We start from the raw sequence: 19,548 nt of genomic DNA, 5'->3' as shown, positions 1-19,548 counted from the left end.
TTTCTTATCCCCTGCTATGTTAATAGCTTGCTAGACCCTGCAAGAGCCTCCTGTATGTGATTAAAGTTCAATTTAGAGATTGAGATACAATTATTTAAGGTAAATTACATCTGTTTGAAAGTGAAACCAGTTTTTATTTTTTTTCATGCAGGCTCTGTCAATCATAGCCAGGGGAGGTTGAATTAGTTTTGGTGTAGAGATCATGCCCCTGCAGTCTTACTGCTCCATTCTCTGCCGTTTAGGAGTTAAACCACTTTGTTTATACAGACCTAGCCATACCTAGGTCATACCTGTGACTTTCAAAGCCTTACTGTTTGTAAAGATAGATCTACTGTTTACACCTCCTTTATTCCACATTACGTTTCATTTAGAATTTTTTACCTCCTGCTCTGTTGATATCCTACTAGAGCCTGCAGCAGCCTCCTGTGTGTGACTAAACTTCAATTTACAGAGCAGGAGATAAAAAAACATCTAAACCAAGTGCTGAAAAAATGAAATAATTTATTAACAGAGGGAGTGTGAGTCACAGCCAGAGGAGGTGTGGCTAGGGCAGCATTAACAAAATGGCAGAGAATTGATCAGTGATACTGCATGGGAATTATCTTTACACCGAAATACATACCCACTTCCAGTCAGATACCCCAGTTACATACCCCCTGTCAGTCAGTCAGTCACCCCCAGTTACATACCCCCTGTCAGTCAGTCACCCCCAGTTGCATACTGTCAGTCAGTCAGTCACCCCCAGTTGCATACTGTCAGTCAGTCAGTCACCCCCAGTTGCATACTGTCAGTCAGTCAGTCACCCCCAGTTGCATTCTGTCAGTCACCCCCAGTTGCATACTGTCAGTCACCCCCAGTTGCATACTGTCAGTCAGTCAGTCAGTCACCCCCAGTTGCATACTGTCAGTCAGTCAGTCAGTCACCCCCAGTTGATACTGTCAGTCAGTCAGTCACCCCCAGTTGCATACTGTAAGTCAGTCAGTCACCCCCAGTTGCATACTGTAAGTCAGTCATTTACCCCCAGTTACATACCCCCTGTCAGTCAGTCATTTACCCCCAGTTACATACCCCCTGTCAGTCAGTCAGTTACCCCCAGTTACATTCCCCCTGTCAGTCAGTCAGTTACCCCCAGTTACGTACCCCCTGTCAGTCAGTCACCCCCAGTTACATACCCCCTGTCAGTCAGTCAGTTCCCCCCAGTTACATTCCCCCTGTCAGTCAGTCAGTTCCCCCCAGTTACATACCCCCTGTCAGTCAGTCAGTTCCCCCCAGTTACATACCCCCTGTCAGTCAGTCAGTCAGTTCCCCCCAGTTACATACCCCCTGTCAGTCAGTCAGTTACCCCCAGTTACATACCCCCTGTCAGTCAGTCAGTTCCCCCCAGTTACATACCCCCTGTCAGTCAGTCAGTTACCCCCAGTTACATTCCCCCTGTCAGTCAGTCAGTTACCCCCAGTTACATACCCCCTGTCAGTCAGTCAGTTCCCCCCAGTTACATACCCCCTGTCAGTCAGTCAGTTCCCCCCAGTTACATACCCCCTGTCAGTCAGTCAGTTCCCCCCAGTTACATACCCCCTGTCAGTCAGTCAGTTCCCCCCAGTTACATACCCCCTGTCAGTCAGTCAGTCAGTCCCCCCAGTTACATACCCCCTGTCAGTCAGTCAGTTCCCCCCAGTTACATACCCCCTGTCAGTCAGTCAGTTCCCCCCAGTTACATACCCCCTGTCAGTCAGTCAGTTCCCCCCAGTTACATTCCCCCTGTCAGTCAGTCAGTTCCCCCCAGTTACATACCCCCTGTCAGTCAGTCAGTTCCCCCCAGTTACATACCCCCTGTCAGTCAGTCAGTTCCCCCCAGTTACATACCCCCTGTCAGTCAGTCAGTCCCCCCCAGTTACATACCCCCTGTCAGTCAGTCAGTCCCCCCCAGTTACATACCCCCTGTCAGTCACTCAGTTCCCCCCAGTTACATACCCCCTGTCAGTCACTCAGTTCCCCCCAGTTACATACCCCCTGTCAGTCACTCAGTTCCCCCCAGTTACATACCCCCTGTCAGTCAGTCAGTCAGTCAGTTCCCCCCAGTTACATACCCCCTGTCAGTCAGTCAGTTCCCCCCAGTTACATTCCCCCTGTCAGTCAGTCAGTTCCCCCCAGTTACATACCCCCTGTCAGTCAGTCAGTTCCCCCCAGTTACATACCCCCTGTCAGTCAGTCAGTTCCCCCCAGTTACATTCCCCCTGTCAGTCAGTCAGTTCCCCCCAGTTACATACCCCCTGTCAGTCAGTCAGTTCCCCCCAGTTACATACCCCCTGTCAGTCAGTCAGTCCCCCCAGTTACATACCCCCTGTCAGTCAGTCAGTCCCCCCAGTTACATACCCCCTGTCAGTCAGTCAGTCAGTTCCCCCCAGTTACATACCCCCTGTCAGTCAGCCAGTCAGTTCCCCCCAGTTACATACCCCCTGTCAGTCAGTCAGTCAGTCAGTTCCCCCCAGTTACATACCCCCTGTCAGTCAGTCAGTTCCCCCCAGTTACATACCCCCTGTCAGTCAGTCAGTCAGTTCCCCCCAGTTACATATCCCCTGTCAGTCAGTCAGTCAGTTCCCCCCAGTTACATACCCCCTGTCAGTCAGTCAGTCAGTTCCCCCCAGTTACATACCCCCTGTCAGTCAGTCAGTCAGTTCCCCCCAGTTACATACCCCCTGTCAGTCAGTCAGTCAGTTCCCCCCAGTTACATACCCCCTGTCAGTCAGTCAGTCAGTTCCCCCCAGTTACATACCCCCTGTCAGTCAGTCAGTCAGTTCCCCCCAGTTACATACCCCCTGTCAGTCAGTCAGTCAGTTCCCCCCAGTTACATACCCCCTGTCAGTCAGTCAGTCAGTTCCCCCCAGTTACATACCCCCTGTCAGTCAGTCAGTCAGTTCCCCCCAGTTACATACCCCCTGTCAGTCAGTCAGTCAGTTCCCCCCAGTTACATACCCCCTGTCAGTCAGTCCGTCAGTTCCCCCCAGTTACATACCCCCTGTCAGTCAGTCAGTCAGTTCCCCCCAGTTACATACCCCCTGTCAGTCAGTCAGTCAGTTCCCCCCAGTTACATACCCCCTGTCAGTCAGTCAGTCAGTTCCCCCCAGTTACATACCCCCTGTCAGTCAGTCAGTCAGTTCCCCCCAGTTACATACCCCCTGTCAGTCAGTCAGTCAGTTCCCCCCAGTTACATACCCCCTGTCAGTCAGTCAGTCAGTTCCCCCCAGTTACATACCCCCTGTCAGTCAGTCAGTCAGTTCCCCCCAGTTACATACCCCCTGTCAGTCAGTCAGTCAGTTCCCCCCAGTTACATACCCCCTGTCAGTCAGTCAGTCCCCCCCAGTTACATACCCCCTGTCAGTCAGTCAGTCCCCCCCAGTTACATACCCCCTGTCAGTCAGTCAGTCCCCCCCAGTTACATACCCCCTGTCAGTCACTCAGTTCCCCCCAGTTACATACCCCCTGTCAGTCACTCAGTTCCCCCCAGTTACATACCCCCTGTCAGTCACTCAGTTCCCCCCAGTTACATACCCCCTGTCAGTCACTCAGTTCCCCCCAGTTACATACCCCCTGTCAGTCAGTCAGTTCCCCCCAGTTACATACCCCCTGTCAGTCAGTCAGTTCCCCCCAGTTACATACCCCCTGTCAGTCAGTCAGTTCCCCCCAGTTACATACCCCCTGTCAGTCAGTCAGTTCCCCCCAGTTACATACCCCCTGTCAGTCACTCAGTTCCCCCCAGTTACATACCCCCTGTCAGTCAGTCAGTTCCCCCCAGTTACATACCCCCTGTCAGTCAGTCAGTTCCCCCCAGTTACATACCCCCTGTCAGTCAGTCAGTTCCCCCCAGTTACATACCCCCTGTCAGTCAGTCAGTTCCCCCCAGTTACATTCCCCCTGTCAGTCAGTCAGTTCCCCCCAGTTACATACCCCCTGTCAGTCAGTCAGTTCCCCCCAGTTACATACCCCCTGTCAGTCAGTCAGTTCCCCCCAGTTACATACCCCCTGTCAGTCAGTCAGTTCCCCCCAGTTACATACCCCCTGTCAGTCAGTCAGTCAGTCAGTTCCCCCCAGTTACATACCCCCTGTCAGTCACTCAGTTCCCCCCAGTTACATACCCCCTGTCAGTCAGTCAGTCCCCCCAGTTACATACCCCCTGTCAGTCAGTCAGTTCCCCCCAGTTACATACCCCCTGTCAGTCAGTCAGTCCCCCCAGTTACATACCCCCTGTCAGTCAGTCAGTTACCCCCAGTTACATACCCCCTGTCAGTCAGTCAGTTCCCCCCAGTTACATACCCCCTGTCAGTCAGTCAGTTCCCCCCAGTTACATACCCCCTGTCAGTCAGTCAGTCCCCCCAGTTACATACCCCCTGTCAGTCAGTCAGTTCCCCCCAGTTACATACCCCCTGTCAGTCAGTCAGTCCCCCCAGTTACATACCCCCTGTCAGTCAGTCAGTTCCCCCCAGTTACATACCCCCTGTCAGTAATATAATCCCAGGTACACAGTCCCTATTGATCATTATTTAAGATGACCCTGTGGCCCCCAGGTACCTACCCCCAGAGGGCCCCCGACCTCCATCACTGTATCTCTTCCGCAGAAGCACAGAATGGCTGCAACATGAGCAAAGGATTCTGGGAGATACTGTCACGAAAACCTGCCCCCAACCGCAAGACACGCCCCTCATTACGAAAGCATCCACCCCCAGAATGCAGAACACGCCTTATCGCTGATAAGACACACCCTGAGAGAGCCAAGACACGCCCCATTAGCGATTAGACACACCCTGAGAGAGCCAAGACACGCCCCATTACCGATTAAACACACCCTGAGAGAGCCAAGACACGCCCCATTACCGATTAGACACACCCCGACAGAGCCAAGACACGCCCAACTTTGCTGTCCGTTTATAGAGAATCACTATTTACTAAACAACGAATAGGAATCGGAATGGAGGACGGAATGTGTGGGAATTCTCTGTCAGTTCTTCTCCCAGCTTCCATATTCCCACCATGTCAGATTTAACGTGTGAATATTCTCAGTTTAGTGAATAATCCTGTCAGCGTTTACATTTAGCGTGTGAATATTCTCAGTTTAGTGAATAATCCTGTCGGCGTTTACATTTAACGTGTGAATATTCTCCGTTTAGTAAATAATCCTGTCAGTGTTTACATTTAACGTGTGAATATTCTCAGTTTAGTGAATAATCCTGTCAGTGTTTACATTTAACGTGTGAATATTCTCAGTTTAGTAAATAATCCTGTCGGCGTTTACATTTAACGTGTGAATATTCTCAGTTTAGTGAATAATCCTGTCGGCGTTTACATTTAACGTGTGAATATTCTCAGTTTAGTCAATAATCCTGTCGGCGTTTACATTTAACGTGTGAATATTCTCAGTTTAGTCAATAATCCTGTGGGCGTTTACATTTAACGTGTGAATATTCTCAGTTTAGTGAATAATCCTGTCAGCGTTTACATTTAACGTGTGAATATTCTCAGTTTAGTGAATAATCCTGTCGGCGTTTACATTTAACGTGTGAATATTCTCAGTTTAGTGAATAATCCTGTCGGCGTTTACATTTAACGTGTGAATATTCTCCGTTTAGTGAATAATCCTGTCGGCGTTTACATTTAACGTGTGAATATTCTCAGTTTAGTGAATAATCCTGTCGGCGTTTACATTTAACGTGTGAATATTCTCAGTTTAGTGAATAATCCTGTCAGCGTTTACATTTAACGTGTGAATATTCTCCGTTTAGTGAATAATCCTGTCAGCGTTTACATTTAACGTGTGAATATTCTCAGTTTAGTGAATAATCCTGTTAGCGTTTACATTTAACGTGTGAATATTCTCAGTTTAGTGATTAATCCTGTCGGCGTTTACATTTAACGTGTGAATATTCTCAGTTTAGTGAATAATCCTGTCAGCGTTTACATTTAACGTGTGAATATTCTCAGTTTAGTGAATAATCCTGTCGGCGTTTACATTTAACGTGTGAATATTCTCCGTTTAGTGAATAATCCTGTCAGCGTTTACATTTAACGTGTGAATATTCTCAGTTTAGTGAATAATCCTGTCAGTGTTTACATTTAACGTGTGAATATTCTCAGTTTAGTGAATAATCCTGTCAGCGTTTACATTTAACGTGTGAATATTCTCAGTTTAGTGAATAATCCTGTCAGTATTTACATTTAACGTGTGAATATTCTCAGTTTAGTGAATAATCCTGTCGGCGTTTACATTTAACGTGTGAATATTCTCAGTTTAGTGAATAATCCTGTCAGCGTTTACATTTAACGTGTGAATATTCTCCGTTTAGTGAATAATCCTGTCAGCGTTTACATTTAACGTGTGAATATTCTCCGTTTAGTGAATAATCCTGTCAGCGTTTACATTTAACGTGTGAATATTCTCCGTTTAGTGAATAATCCTGTCAGCGTTTACATTTAACGTGTGAATATTCTCAGTTTAGTGAATAATCCTGTCAGTGTTTACATTTAACGTGTGAATATTCTCAGTTTAGTGAATAATCCTGTCAGTATTTACATTTAACGTGTGAATATTCTCAGTTTAGTGAATAATCCTGTCGGCGTTTACATTTAACGTGTGAATATTCTCAGTTTAGTGAATAATCCTGTCAGTGTTTACATTTAACGTGTGAATATTCTCCGTTTAGTGAATAATCCTGTCAGCGTTTACATTTAACGTGTGAATATTCTCAGTTTAGTGAATAATCCTGTCAGTGTTTACATTTAACGTGTGAATATTCTCAGTTTAGTGAATAATCCTGTCGGCGTTTACATTTAACGTGTGAATATTCTCAGTTTAGTGAATAATCCTGTCGGCGTTTACATTTAACGTGTGAATATTCTCCGTTTAGTGAATAATCCTGTCAGCGTTTACATTTAACGTGTGAATATTCTCAGTTTAGTGAATAATCCTGTCGGCGTTTACATTTAACGTGTGAATATTCTCCGTTTAGTGAATAATCCTGTCAGCGTTTACATTTAACGTGTGAATATTCTCCGTTTAGTGAATAATCCTGTCAGCGTTTACATTTAACGTGTGAATATTCTCAGTTTAGTGAATAATCCTGTCAGCGTTTACATTTAACGTGTGAATATTCTCAGTTTAGTGAATAATCCTGTTAGCGTTTACATTTAACGTGTGAATATTCTCAGTTTAGTGAATAATCCTGTCGGCGTTTACATTTAACGTGTGAATATTCTCAGTTTAGTGAATAATCCTGTCAGCGTTTACATTTAACGTGTGAATATTCTCAGTTTAGTGAATAATCCTGTCGGCGTTTACATTTAACGTGTGAATATTCTCCGTTTAGTGAATAATCCTGTCAGCGTTTACATTTAACGTGTGAATATTCTCCGTTTAGTGAATAATCCTGTCGGCGTTTACATTTAACGTGTGAATATTCTCAGTTTAGTGAATAATCCTGTCGGCGTTTACATTTAACGTGTGAATATTCTCAGTTTAGTGAATAATCCTGTCGGCGTTTACATTTAACGTGTGAATATTCTCAGTTTAGTGAATAATCCTGTCGGCGTTTACATTTAACGTGTGAATATTCTCAGTTTAGTGAATAATCCTGTCAGCGTTTACATTTAACGTGTGAATATTCTCAGTTTAGTGAATAATCCTGTCAGCGTTTACATTTAACGTGTGAATATTCTCAGTTTAGTGAATAATCCTGTCGGCGTTTACATTTAACGTGTGAATATTCTCAGTTTAGTGAATAATCCTGTCGGCGTTTACATTTAACGTGTGAATATTCTCAGTTTAGTGAATAATCCTGTCGGCGTTTACATTTAACGTGTGAATATTCTCAGTTTAGTGAATAATCCTGTCAGCGTTTACATTTAACGTGTGAATATTCTCAGTTTAGTGAATAATCCTGTCAGCGTTTACATTTAACGTGTGAATATTCTCAGTTTAGTGAATAATCCTGTCGGCGTTTACATTTAACGTGTGAATATTCTCAGTTTAGTGAATAATCCTGTCAGCGTTTACATTTAACGTGTGAATATTCTCCGTTTAGTGAATAATCCTGTCAGCGTTTACATTTAACGTGTGAATATTCTCAGTTTAGTGAATAATCCTGTCGGCGTTTACATTTAACGTGTGAATATTCTCAGTTTAGTGAATAATCCTGTCAGCGTTTACATTTAACGTGTGAATATTCTCCGTTTAGTGAATAATCCTGTCAGCGTTTACATTTAACGTGTGAATATTCTCAGTTTAGTGAATAATCCTGTCAGCGTTTACATTTAACGTGTGAATATTCTAAATTTAGTGAATAATCCTGCCGGCGTTTACATTTAACGTGTGAATATTCTCAGTTTAGTGAATAATCCTGTCGGCGTTTACATTTAACGTGTGAATATTCTCAGTTTAGTGAATAATCCTGTCAGTATTTACATTTAACGTGTGAATATTCTCAGTTTAGTGAATAATCCTGTCGGCGTTTACATTTAACGTGTGAATATTCTCAGTTTAGTGAATAATCCTGTCGGCGTTTACATTTAACGTGTGAATATTCTCAGTTTAGTGAATAATCCTGTCGGCGTTTACATTTAACGTGTGAATATTCTCAGTTTAGTGAATAATCCTGTCAGCGTTTACATTTAACGTGTGAATATTCTCAGTTTAGTGAATAATCCTGTCTGTGTTTACATTTAACGTGTGAATATTCTCAGTTTAGTGAATAATCCTGTCAGTGTTTACATTTAACGTGTGAATATTCTCCGTTTAGTGAATAATCCTGTCAGTGTTTACATTTAACGTGTGAATATTCTCAGTTTAGTGAATAATCCTGTCAGCGTTTACATTTAACGTGTGAATATTCTCAGTTTAGTGAATAATCCTGTCAGCGTTTACATTTAACGTGTGAATATTCTCAGTTTAGTGAATAATCCTGTCGGCGTTTACATTTAACGTGTGAATATTCTCAGTTTAGTGAATAATCCTGTCAGCGTTTACATTTAACGTGTGAATATTCTCAGTTTAGTGAATAATCCTGTCGGCGTTTACATTTAACGTGTGAATATTCTCAGTTTAGTGAATAATCCTGTCGGCGTTTACATTTAACGTGTGAATATTCTCAGTTTAGTGAATAATCCTGTCAGCGTTTACATTTAACGTGTGAATATTCTCAGTTTAGTGAATAATCCTGTCGGCGTTTACATTTAACGTGTGAATATTCTCAGTTTAGTGAATAATCCTGTCGGCGTTTACATTTAACGTGTGAATATTCTCAGTTTAGTGAATAATCCTGTCGGCGTTTACATTTAACGTGTGAATATTCTCAGTTTAGTGAATAATCCTGTCGGCGTTTACATTTAACGTGTGAATATTCTCAGTTTAGTGAATAATCCTGTCGGCGTTTACATTTAACGTGTGAATATTCTCAGTTTAGTGAATAATCCTGTCGGCGTTTACATTTAACGTGTGAATATTCTCAGTTTAGTGAATAATCCTGTCGGCGTTTACATTTAACGTGTGAATATTCTCAGTTTAGTGAATAATCCTGTCGGCGTTTACATTTAACGTGTGAATATTCTCAGTTTAGTGAATAATCCTGTCGGCGTTTACATTTAACGTGTGAATATTCTCAGTTTAGTGAATAATCCTGTCAGCGTTTACATTTAACGTGTGAATATTCTCAGTTTAGTGAATAATCCTGTCAGCGTTTACATTTAACGTGTGAATATTCTCAGTTTAGTGAATAATCCTGTCGGCGTTTACATTTAACGTGTGAATATTCTCAGTTTAGTGAATAATCCTGTCAGTGTTTACGTTTAACGTGTGAATATTCTCAGTTTAGTGAATAATCCTGTCAGTGTTCACATTTAACGTGTGAATATTCTCAGTTTAGTGAATAATCCTGTCGGCGTTTACATTTAACGTGTGAATATTCTCAGTTTAGTGAATAATCCTGTCAGCGTTTACATTTAACGTGTGAATATTCTCAGTTTAGTGAATAATCCTGTCAGTGTTTACATTTAACGTGTGAATATTCTCAGTTTAGTGAATAATCCTGTCAGTGTTTACATTTAACGTGTGAATATTCTCCGTTTAGTGAATAATCCTGTCAGTGTTTACATTTAACGTGTGAATATTCTCAGTTTAGTGAATAATCCTGTCAGCGTTTACATTTAACGTGTGAATATTCTCAGTTTAGTGAATAATCCTGTCAGCGTTTACATTTAACGTGTGAATATTCTCAGTTTAGTGAATAATCCTGTCGGCGTTTACATTTAACGTGTGAATATTCTCAGTTTAGTGAATAATCCTGTCAGCGTTTACATTTAACGTGTGAATATTCTCAGTTTAGTGAATAATCCTGTCGGCGTTTACATTTAACGTGTGAATATTCTCAGTTTAGTGAATAATCCTGTCGGCGTTTACATTTAACGTGTGAATATTCTCAGTTTAGTGAATAATCCTGTCAGCGTTTACATTTAACGTGTGAATATTCTCAGTTTAGTGAATAATCCTGTCGGCGTTTACATTTAACGTGTGAATATTCTCAGTTTAGTGAATAATCCTGTCAGTGTTTACATTTAACGTGTGAATATTCTCAGTTTAGTAAATAATCCTGTCGGCGTTTACATTTAACGTGTGAATATTCTCAGTTTAGTGAATAATCCTGTCAGCGTTTACATTTAACGTGTGAATATTCTCAGTTTAGTGAATAATCCTGTCAGTGTTTACATTTAACGTGTGAATATTCTCAGTTTAGTGAATAATCCTGTCAGTGTCTACATTTAACGTGTGAATATTCTCCGTTTAGTGAATAATCCTGTCAGCGTTTACATTTAACGTGTGAATATTCTCAGTTTAGTGAATAATCCTGTCGGCGTTTACATTTAACGTGTGAATATTCTCAGTTTAGTGAATAATCCTGTCGGCGTTTACATTTAACGTGTGAATATTCTCAGTTTAGTGAATAATCCTGTCAGTGTTTACATTTAACGTGTGAATATTCTCAGTTTAGTGAATAATCCTGTTGGTGTTTACATTTAACGTGTGAATATTCTCAGTTTAGTGAATAATCCTGTCAGTGTTTACGTTTAACGTGTGAATATTCTCAGTTTAGTGAATAATCCTGTCAGTGTTCACATTTAACGTGTGAATATTCTCAGTTTAGTGAATAATCCTGTCGGCGTTTACATTTAACGTGTGAATATTCTCAGTTTAGTGAATAATCCTGTCAGTGTTTACATTTAACGTGTGAATATTCTCAGTTTAGTGAATAATCCTGTCAACGTTTACATTTAACGTGTGAATATTCTCAGTTTAGTGAATAATCCTGTCAGCGTTTACATTTAACGTGTGAATATTCTCAGTTTAGTGAATAATCCTGTCAGCGTTTACATTTAACGTGTGAATATTCTCAGTTTAGTGAATAATCCTGTCGGCGTTTACATTTAACGTGTGAATATTCTCAGTTTAGTGAATAATCCTGTCAGCGTTTACATTTAACGTGTGAATATTCTCAGTTTAGTGAATAATCCTGTCAGTGTTTACATTTAACGTGTGAATATTCTCAGTTTAGTGAATAATCCTGTCAGTGTTTACATTTAACGTGTGAATATTCTCAGTTTAGTGAATAATCCTGTCAGTGTTTACGTTTAACGTGTGAATATTCTCAGTTTAGTGAATAATCCTGTCGGCGTTTACATTTAACGTGTGAATATTCTCAGTTTAGTGAATAATCCTGTCAGCGTTTACATTTAACGTGTGAATATTCTCAGTTTAGTGAATAATCCTGTCAGTGTTTACGTTTAACGTGTGAATATTCTCAGTTTAGTGAATAATCCTGTCAGCGTTTACATTTAACGTGTGAATATTCTCAGTTTAGTGAATAATCCTGTCAGTGTTTACGTTTAACGTGTGAATATTCTCAGTTTAGTGAATAATCCTGTCAGCGTTTACATTTAACGTGTGAATATTCTCAGTTTAGTGAATAATCCTGTCAGTGTTTACATTTAACGTGTGAATATTCTCAGTTTAGTGAATAATCCTGTCGGCGTTTACATTTAACGTGTGAATATTCTCAGTTTAGTGAATAATCCTGTCAGCGTTTACATTTAACGTGTGAATATTCTCAGTTTAGTGAATAATCCTGTCAGCGTTTACATTTAACGTGTGAATATTCTCAGTTTAGTGAATAATCCTGTCAGCTTTTACATTTAACGTGTGAATATTCTCAGTTTAGTCAATAATCCTGTCGGCGTTTACATTTAACGTGTGAATATTCTCAGTTTAGTGAATAATCCTGTCAGCGTTTACATTTAACGTGTGAATATTCTCAGTTTAGTGAATAATCCTGTCAGCGTTTACATTTAACGTGTGAATATTCTCAGTTTAGTGAATAATCCTGTCAGTGTTTACATTTAACGTGTGAATATTCTCAGTTTAGTGAATAATCCTGTCAGTGTTTACATTTAACGTGTGAATATTCTCAGTTTAGTGAATAATCCTGTCGGCGTTTACATTTAACGTGTGAATATTCTCAGTTTAGTGAATAATCCTGTCAGCGTTTACATTTAACGTGTGAATATTCTCAGTTTAGTGAATATGATACCGGAGAAACTGACGGAAGCCAAGCACAGAGAGATGGACACAGGTTTCTTCAGGAAGGAAGAGATTCTTTATTGGATCACCGATCGGGACTCAGAGGGACTAATGTCACCAAAATACAGCAAGTTCTGAGCCCCGGACAATAGTGCAGGCTCCTTATATAGGCACATAACTCCTCCCATATTAAGCTCCACCCGCACATTCTCTTGACCAATCAATACAAATAAGAATTAACTTCCTGCTTGACCGCATGGCCTGTCCAGCACAATGGAGGAGGGGAATACTACATCCTGTATTCTTGCACATGCTCCGTACACTACTGATCGTATCTTGCCTCGTGCAACCAACTGATCGATACGTCAGCATATGCACGTACACATGCCACGTGGTAATCTCGGCCTACTAAATTTATTTTTACCGAGATTCCACCACATTCCCCCCTTTGATGCCTCTTGATATTTCACAATTACTTGAGGCATCACTTAACCTTAGTTTGCATACACCGCAAGTTACCTTGAACCAGACCAGACTTATCTTATGATGTGAATCTTCAACACTCATCTTCCTGCATTGGTTCTCCCTGATCTAGAGCCTTATATTTATAAATTGCCATTATCTGTGCAGCAGCCTTCCTCTCTGCTATATTTTCTATCAGGCTTTGCACAGACCTAACTACTAAGGGTATAAGACACGGCAGGAGTAGACACAACATTAAAATCAGTAGGACTCCACCTACCACTGCCTTAAGCCCTCCAAACCACTCATACCAGCTACCAAACCAACTACTTGGATTATACCCTTTCCATACCTGAGTAGGCACATGCGCTAGTTTAACCATATGGCTAGTAAGCTCAGCTATTGCTTGCCCTTCGTCATCTATTTGAAGACAGCAATTGCTCAGGTTAAACTTCCCACATACACCTCCCTCTACTGCCAAAAAGTAATCCAAGGCTAATCTATTTTGGTATACTGCTGTCCTCATCCTGGTATTATGCTTCGCTAGAAGATTGAGCGCTTGTGATGTCTCGTTAGTAATGATCTCAACCGCTGCCTGTAATCTTATAATACGGTTGAGCATATAAATTGGGGTTCTATAACCAAAGGTACCGTCCTCTGCCCACGTGGCTGGCCCATAGTAATCTATAATACGCTGGGGAGGCCATTCATTATCTTCCCAGGCGCCTATCTCTATGGGTCCCCTTTTCTTCCTATGATTCACATCATACACTTTAACACCTAAAGTGTCACCTGTTTCGATAGGTAACAAGAAGAAGGATGGTTTGAGCATACCCAACACACATGCCCCTTCCCAGTCCTGTGGCAACTCCGAATAGGCTTTCTTACCACAGATCCAGTACAAATTTGCTGGGGCTCTCCAGGTAGATGTGATAGATAGATCAAACCACACATCCTTTAAATTGGCGTATCTAGCAAACGGGTTAGATGGTTCTGAGACATTTGAAGCCGACCACCAAGTTGTATTCTTTGTATCATCATCATAAGCTTTTTGCCCTAGACAAGTTAATTCTCCTACAGAAGTATTATACATCATTCCTTTCCTCGCTATGCAAACATAACCTATGATGGAGGTCTTTAATCTCCACTCAGATTTACCTCTAACACTCATATCATAATCGGCTTCTGTAGATATTAATTGGTCAACTGCCTCAGAACCGGACATTACCTCCTTTGCTTCCCAAGGCCATTGGTCTCCCATGTTAGTACCTCCACACACATAGCAGTTGGTAACATTAAGACTACCGGCAATACTTTCGGCTAAATCAATAAACAGGTTTTTAGCATTATGGGGGATCTTATTATCTATACTCATCTCTTCATAAAAGGAATGGTATACTTGATGAGTCTGGGAGGATACCGTATCAGTCTCTATCCCTATAAACAATACTGTCCCAGGATCTAAACCCGTCCCATATATTTGAAACCCAAATAAATTACCATATTTATCTAAGAACTTGTCGGGGTTATTTATAAGTATATGGACTGGATTGCATTCCATAGACTTACAATATGGGCTGGTAGGCAACTTAGTCACAATCATGTCCTTGTCTACTGTCTGTCCCCAAGTTGCCCACCCCACACAAGACCAATATGGGCAAAAGTTATAATCTCTATTTGGGCATCTAGGACTCACATACTTATTTTTACTACTGGGACAAATATATTTATCATTAGACCCATACGTCCTCTCCCATCTAAGATCCCCACATACATTCCACGGCTTTCTACCACTTGATATCGCCTTACACGCATCAAATAGCAGAACACCCGAAGAATGTACGGATTCTAATACCGTCTTATTAATTAGGGTCCCCTGAGGATCTCCATTCCTGAGAGTCAACCAAATTGTACGAGGTTGATACTCTGGACTGAAGCACCTAGGTTCTCCTACTCCTAAATGGCACACACTATATTCTATATTTAGGTATCTACATCTTGATACATCTCCTTTACACTCGTATTGTGAATGCCAAATTAGGGTTTGGGAAATATGGTTACCTGTTCTTGTAGTCTTAATGCATACCTCACAGCTAGGAGTGTCGGTACCTCTTCCTTCCTGAATATAAAAATACACATATAAAAACATTATCAGAAACACATCTTTCGTCGTCATCCTCAGTCTTCGTCCGTGCGAAGGCACCTCAGCTTCCAGGATGTAAGGGCTGCAGGGAATGGAGTTCTGCTCGTCTTCACAGGGGTCCCTTCGGGACTTTTCCTGGCTTATACACTATACGTCGGTGAGCGGACAGGCTTTATTATGGCCTTCTCACTCACTTACCAAATCTCTGAAACAATAACATTTGTAATCCACAAAGTTCCTCGTCACTCCGACTGAGTCGTGCGCTTTAACCGGATCTTGCAGGGATTCTCTGGATCTGCTGTAACTTGCCAAGAATCGACTGCTGCTGGTTTAACCCTGGAGTGATGTATCCACGGAGTCACTTCGGCTACTTTTATCGCTGTAGGGGTAGACAAAAGAACAACATAAGGACCTCTCCACTTGGGCCCTAACGGTACATTATTCCACTCTTTAATCCACACTTGGTCTCCTGGGTGGTAACTATGAACTGGGGGATAAATATTCACAGGTAATCTATCTTGTACCCATTTCTGTACCTCCTCCATAGTCTTACCCAACTCTACAACCTGCTGCCGGGTAATTCCTTCTCCCAACTGACTCAAATCCCCCCTTAAGTTACCAAGTACGGGAGGTGGTCGCCCATACATGATTTCAAAAGGAGAGTGTGGCGAAACCAACCTCGCCACTGGGCCCTGGAGAAGCCTGTTTGCTAGCCTCCTACCTACTGACTATGGCCCCTGGGTTATTTGGGGCATATTGTACTGTATATTGCTGCTACTGGCCCTTTTAACAGCATCTATGGACATATTGGGACTTTTGGGACTACTGTCCCTTTAAGACTGTGCTACATATTCTAGTGTACTGCCTGTAATATTATATGTGTATTTGTGTGTTAAGTTTAACCTGGGATATGTATGCAGCATTCATCTGTTTGTTCGGTAGAATCACTCCATTCATTATATTGAGTGAAACTACCGAACAACCAGACCACTCAGGAATAAGTGTGCCTCCAATTACAGTTTGCAACAATGTTGCAAACGGGTAATTGGCAATCAGTGTAATGTATGCTTTGTCCTCTGGGTGGCCGCCATTCGGGAAACAAACACGTGGCGGCGGCCATCTTAAACTACCGAACAGCGGTGTTTTGCCGTCGAGTGTCTGGAACTAAAATCGTACACTTGACTAGGCAAACACCGCTGAGACCTCCATACTTCCAGAAATTCGTATAGAAACTACCGAATGACCCGCCGTTCGGTAGAAAGAACCCCACAAACAAGGGAATTCATTCAAACCCTCTCTAGGCTCTATAACACAGGCAATTCACCTGTTTTCATTCCCTTGTTTGTGACCGACCGCAGGGCCAAAATGCATGGAACTGTTTTCGAATACTTTACCCATGCGGTCGGTCAAATCTTTGGAACCCCATATCTCACGAACCATTCATCCGAATGACTTGAATTTTGAATATGTTGTCCCTCTGAATAAGGGCTATCCAGCGATGCTGGATTTAAAGGTGTACCCCCTGTTTTTGGGGTACATCCAGAACTTGGCTGGAAAAGTGTACCGGATAATTGGGTTTAATGTTATCTGAGGGGAGGGGATGTGTGGGCTGAACCATGTATGTGATTGGTTATTTCATGCCTCCCCCTGGGTGTGGCCTGTATGTGTATTATTGTAATAAAAGCCAGGCTGGATGAGATAGTCCAGAGTTCCTGTTTTACCCTCAAAGTGAAGTGTCGTCTCATTATTGGGGGGAAGGATTTATTGCATGCTGTTCCAGTTTGACTGCTAGGAGTGTAAGCCTATTCGTATGGTTCCTATTCAACGGTCTACAGCATTCAGAGGCTTGAGAGGATTCATATGCTTCTCTGATTCGGTGATTGTGGTGTCTGCCAGAGTGCTTGGAGTCCTCAGGAAGTGCTAGGAGCATCCATTAACGGAGGTACCAAGTCGGGGTGCCAGGTGATCCGTTACATTGGTGGCAAGCGGTGGGATGGCGTCCTAGTGTGAGGTAAAGCAGCTCGGAGACACAGTTCGTTTGGATTACAAAGGGAGGACAACGCTAGTACCCGTACAGCGTCCCTATCCACAAAAGAAGCAACTGCAGCAGAGCAAGCATGGCGCCTGGCTACACTCAGGAGCGGTTGGACAGAGAGATTGCCATACGGCTGGCTTTCTTTGGACCCAACCCCTCTGAGAAAATTGTGCAGTTCATAAGGGAATCAACGGCAGATTTCCTGCAGCGCCTAGCAGATTTAGACAAAAAGAGAGCTGAAGGGGTCGTCCTTCCTCCCCAGCGGCAGTCTACGGTTCAGGGAGAGGAACCTGTTATCCCCTCTCCCCAGCGGCTGAAGGTGTGTAAGGGAGAGGAGTTTGTTACCCCCTCTCCCCACCGACAACCTAACCCACCAAGGGGAGACAGTAAACCCCTCACCAGCGCAGATGGGACCGTGGTCTCTGCGCCCTGCCTACAGGGAGTACAGAGGGTCAGCCCTGCTCCCCAGCTGCTGAAAGTGTGTAAGGGAGAGGAGTTTGTTACCCCCTCTCCCCAGCGGCAGCTTAGCACACCAAGGGGAGACAGTAAACCCCTCACCAGCGCAGATGGGACCGTGGTCTCTGCGCCCTGCCTACAGGGAGTACATAAGGTCAGCCCTGCTCCCCAGCTGCTGAAAGTGTGTAAGGGAGAGGAGTTTGTTACCCCCTCTCCCCAGCGGCAGCTTAGCGCACCAAGGGGAGACAGTAAGCCCCACACCAGCGCAGATGGGACCGTGGTCTCTGCGCCCAAGTTACAGGGAGCTGAAGGGGTCGTCCTTCCTCCCCAGCGGCAGTCTACGGTTCAGGGAGAGGAACCTGTTATCCCCTCTCCCCAGCGGCTGAAGGTGTGTAAGGGAGAGGAGTTTGTTACCCCCTCTCCCCACCGACAACCTAACCCACCAAGGGGAGACAGTAAACCCCTCACCAGCGCAGATGGGACCGTGGTCTCTGCGCCCTGCCTACAGGGAGTACAGAGGGTCAGCCCTGCTCCCCAGCTGCTGAAAGTGTGTAAGGGAGAGGAGTTTGTTACCCCCTCTCCCCAGCGGCAGCTTAGCACACCAAGGGGAGACAGTAAGCCCCACACCAGTGCAGATGGGACTGTGGTCTCTGCGCCCGAGTTACAGGGGGCAGAGGTAGTGGGTCCAACCCCCCAGCAGCAGCGTGATTTATTGGGAATTGGGAGCCCAGTCTCCACTCCCCAGCGGCAGTGTGATTTGTTGGGAATTGGGAGCCCAGTCTCCATTCCCCAGCGGCAGTGTGAATTGCAGGGAATTGGGAGCCCAGTCCCCATTCCCCAGCGGCAGGCTGAGTTACAGGGGGCAGAGGTAGTTGGTCCTACCCCCCAGCAGCAGAGTGATATGCCGGGAAGGCAGTGTGAAGTGCAGGGAGAGGAGAGCAGCGTCCTCCCTCCCCAGCGGAAGGCTGAGTTACAGGGGGCAGAGGTAGTTGGTCCTACCCCCCAGCAGCAGCGTGATTTTTTGGGAATAGAGAGCCCAGTCTCTATTCCCCAGCAGCAGGACACTGAATTGGGAGGAGAGACAGTCGGTCTCCCTCCACAAAGACTGAAAGTAGGCATGGGAGAGGAGATTGTTACCACCTCTCCCCAGCGGCGGATCATCAATGGGCAGAGTGTTCTAATGGGAGAGGAGCTGGTTACCACCTCTCCCCAGCGGCAACTTAATGTACCAGGGGGAGACTGTAAGCCCCACACCTGTGCAGATGGGACCGTGGTCTCTGCACTTCCAGCACAGGGGGTAGGGACGGTCGGTCCTGCCCCCCCACAACAGGGCTGTTTAGCCAAAGGGGAGACAGTCTGTCTCCAGCAGCAGAGCTGTGTAACTAAAGGGGAGACAGTCGGTCTCCAGCAGCAGAGCTGTGTAACTCAAGGGGAGACAGTCGGTCTCCAGCAGCAGAGCTGCGCAGCTAAAGGGGAGACAGTCGGTCTCCAGCAACCAGGCTCCACCCAGACTACTCCCGTAGTAGTGCTGGCACCAGGGCAGAGTACCGCTGGTCTCTGCCCACTCAGTAACCCACCAAAACAGCCTACCAGTCCCCCACACAGCCGGGGTGAGGCACCTGGACCTGGACAAGTTTTTCCATTACTCAGGTGTAGTAACCATTCATTGTGGGTGGACTGTACTGCTGTTTCTGTTTTGTGGGTGGGCTGCTGGACTAACAAGGGCACTGACCGGCAAGAGGTCAGGTACCCTGTTAGTATGTTTGGAAAAGGGGAGAAATGTGGTGAAACCAACCTCGCCACTGGGTCCTGGAGAAGCCTGTTTGCTAGCCTCCTACCTAC

At 44.0% G+C, this 19,548-nt stretch overlaps 1 protein-coding gene across 2 annotated transcripts in view; it reads right to left on the bottom strand.

The window, feature by feature from the left end:
• The window catches only part of ASIC3 (acid sensing ion channel subunit 3), a 456,156-nt gene that overhangs the window by 19,730 nt on the left and 416,878 nt on the right, over window positions 1-19,548 (bottom strand). Inside the window, exon 1 of one of the 2 annotated variants that reach the window (XM_063452924.1) lies at window positions 4,571-4,638. The exons of the other annotated variant lie outside the window; for it this stretch is intronic. Coding sequence (XP_063308994.1) covers window positions 4,571-4,594 — 24 coding nt within the window. The 5' untranslated portion in view covers window positions 4,595-4,638. Of the gene's footprint in view, window positions 1-4,570; window positions 4,639-19,548 lie in introns of those variants that run through there. 2 annotated transcript variants of the gene reach the window in all.

The sequence above is a fragment of the Pelobates fuscus genome, chromosome 4 (assembly GCF_036172605.1).
Source record: "Pelobates fuscus isolate aPelFus1 chromosome 4, aPelFus1.pri, whole genome shotgun sequence".
Classification (NCBI taxonomy): domain Eukaryota; kingdom Metazoa; phylum Chordata; class Amphibia; order Anura; family Pelobatidae; genus Pelobates; species Pelobates fuscus.
This window is presented reverse-complemented; position numbering and strand designations above follow the sequence as displayed.